The following is a 1,148-nucleotide window of genomic DNA, read 5'->3' on the forward strand; positions in this document are numbered from 1 at the left end:
CAAGAGTAGATCTGTGAATATGCACACCACAAGATGGCTTCTACTTATTCCTTTTCAAAGACATATGAAGGTGCAACCAGCCTTTTGCAAAGTCAGACACCACCAAGTCGCTAGTTGGCTCATACTTCCAGCTCCATAACCATGCGATCCATCGAGCACGGATGTTGCATGTTAATTCAAAAGTGAGCAAGATGCTGCGCCAACAGTCAGTCACCATGTCGTCCTCGGTGTAGGAGAAGACGTCTGCACTCTACTGTAGAAAGACCGATTGAACACTCCCAGGACTTCTGACAATCGATCATCATTGCTGCACGGTTGCTTTTCCGACAGCCCAGTAATCCATCTCGAACCACCAAGCCTTCCAATAATCCACTCATTCATCTATTTAAACATCTACTTAGTCAAACGTCTGTATTTCTATTTCTAAATTCTTACTTTCTTTGTCCATTCACTACTTCGAGCGATTATCAAACCAAACAACCATTCATCAGTCTAGCAAGCTTTCTTTCTATCCATACACTCATTTTTGATTCATATTTTTATCCGTTCCGGATGCCTACGTTTACCCTAGAATTTAGCAGTCTATCCATCTCGTACCTGTAAAACCGCATCTAGGTCATACATCTGCATACGCTCATAGGTCCATTCAATTTTTTGTCCAAGTAAACATGAACCAGCAAAATGACTTATCCATTTGAAATTTCCCCATCAATTCAGCATTCACACAGACATCTAATCATCCATCCATTTCCTTTCATTTAATCAAGTTCCCACATGTAAGCGTTGTTCCTCTTAATTTGAACGTCCTGAGATATTTTATTCGCGGGATCGTTAAGCTACCCAAAAAACTTTAGCTCAAAGCTTCGTCAATGCATGGTAAGCGCCTACAAAAGCAAACGATAAACTACACAGTCATTCATCGTGCTCAAAAACTGAATCGAGATAAAGCACCAATGCTTTACACAGGGTGTAATAGTACCCAATTTTTCACTCAAAAGTTACTTGAATTGGCCGTAATTCTCAATTTCATGATTACTGCAGCCGAAGACCTCAGGAACTTTGGTTTCAGACAATCATCATATCGGTTAGATTAATCCACAGTTTCTTCATCAGATCGTACTTATGACGTTTGGAGCAACTATAATGCC

The 1,148-nt window shown here is 40.4% G+C and overlaps 1 protein-coding gene across 1 annotated transcript in view; it reads left to right on the top strand. All coding sequences in view use genetic code 11, as the record gives it.

Annotated features, from left to right (window-relative positions):
- Positions 1 to 1,094, top strand: part of EGR_11177 (hypothetical protein) — a gene marked incomplete at both ends in the record, with an annotated part of 1,729 nt that extends 635 nt beyond the window's left edge. Inside the window, one exon of the mRNA XM_024500424.1 lies at positions 855 to 1,094. Within this exon, the coding sequence (XP_024345162.1) occupies positions 855 to 1,094 (240 nt within the window). The remainder of the gene's footprint in view (positions 1 to 854) is intronic.
- Between the last annotated feature and the right edge of the window lie 54 nt (positions 1,095 to 1,148).

This window comes from Echinococcus granulosus, assembly GCF_000524195.1.
Source record: "Echinococcus granulosus chromosome Unknown EG_S00454, whole genome shotgun sequence".
NCBI lineage: Eukaryota > Metazoa > Platyhelminthes > Cestoda > Cyclophyllidea > Taeniidae > Echinococcus > Echinococcus granulosus.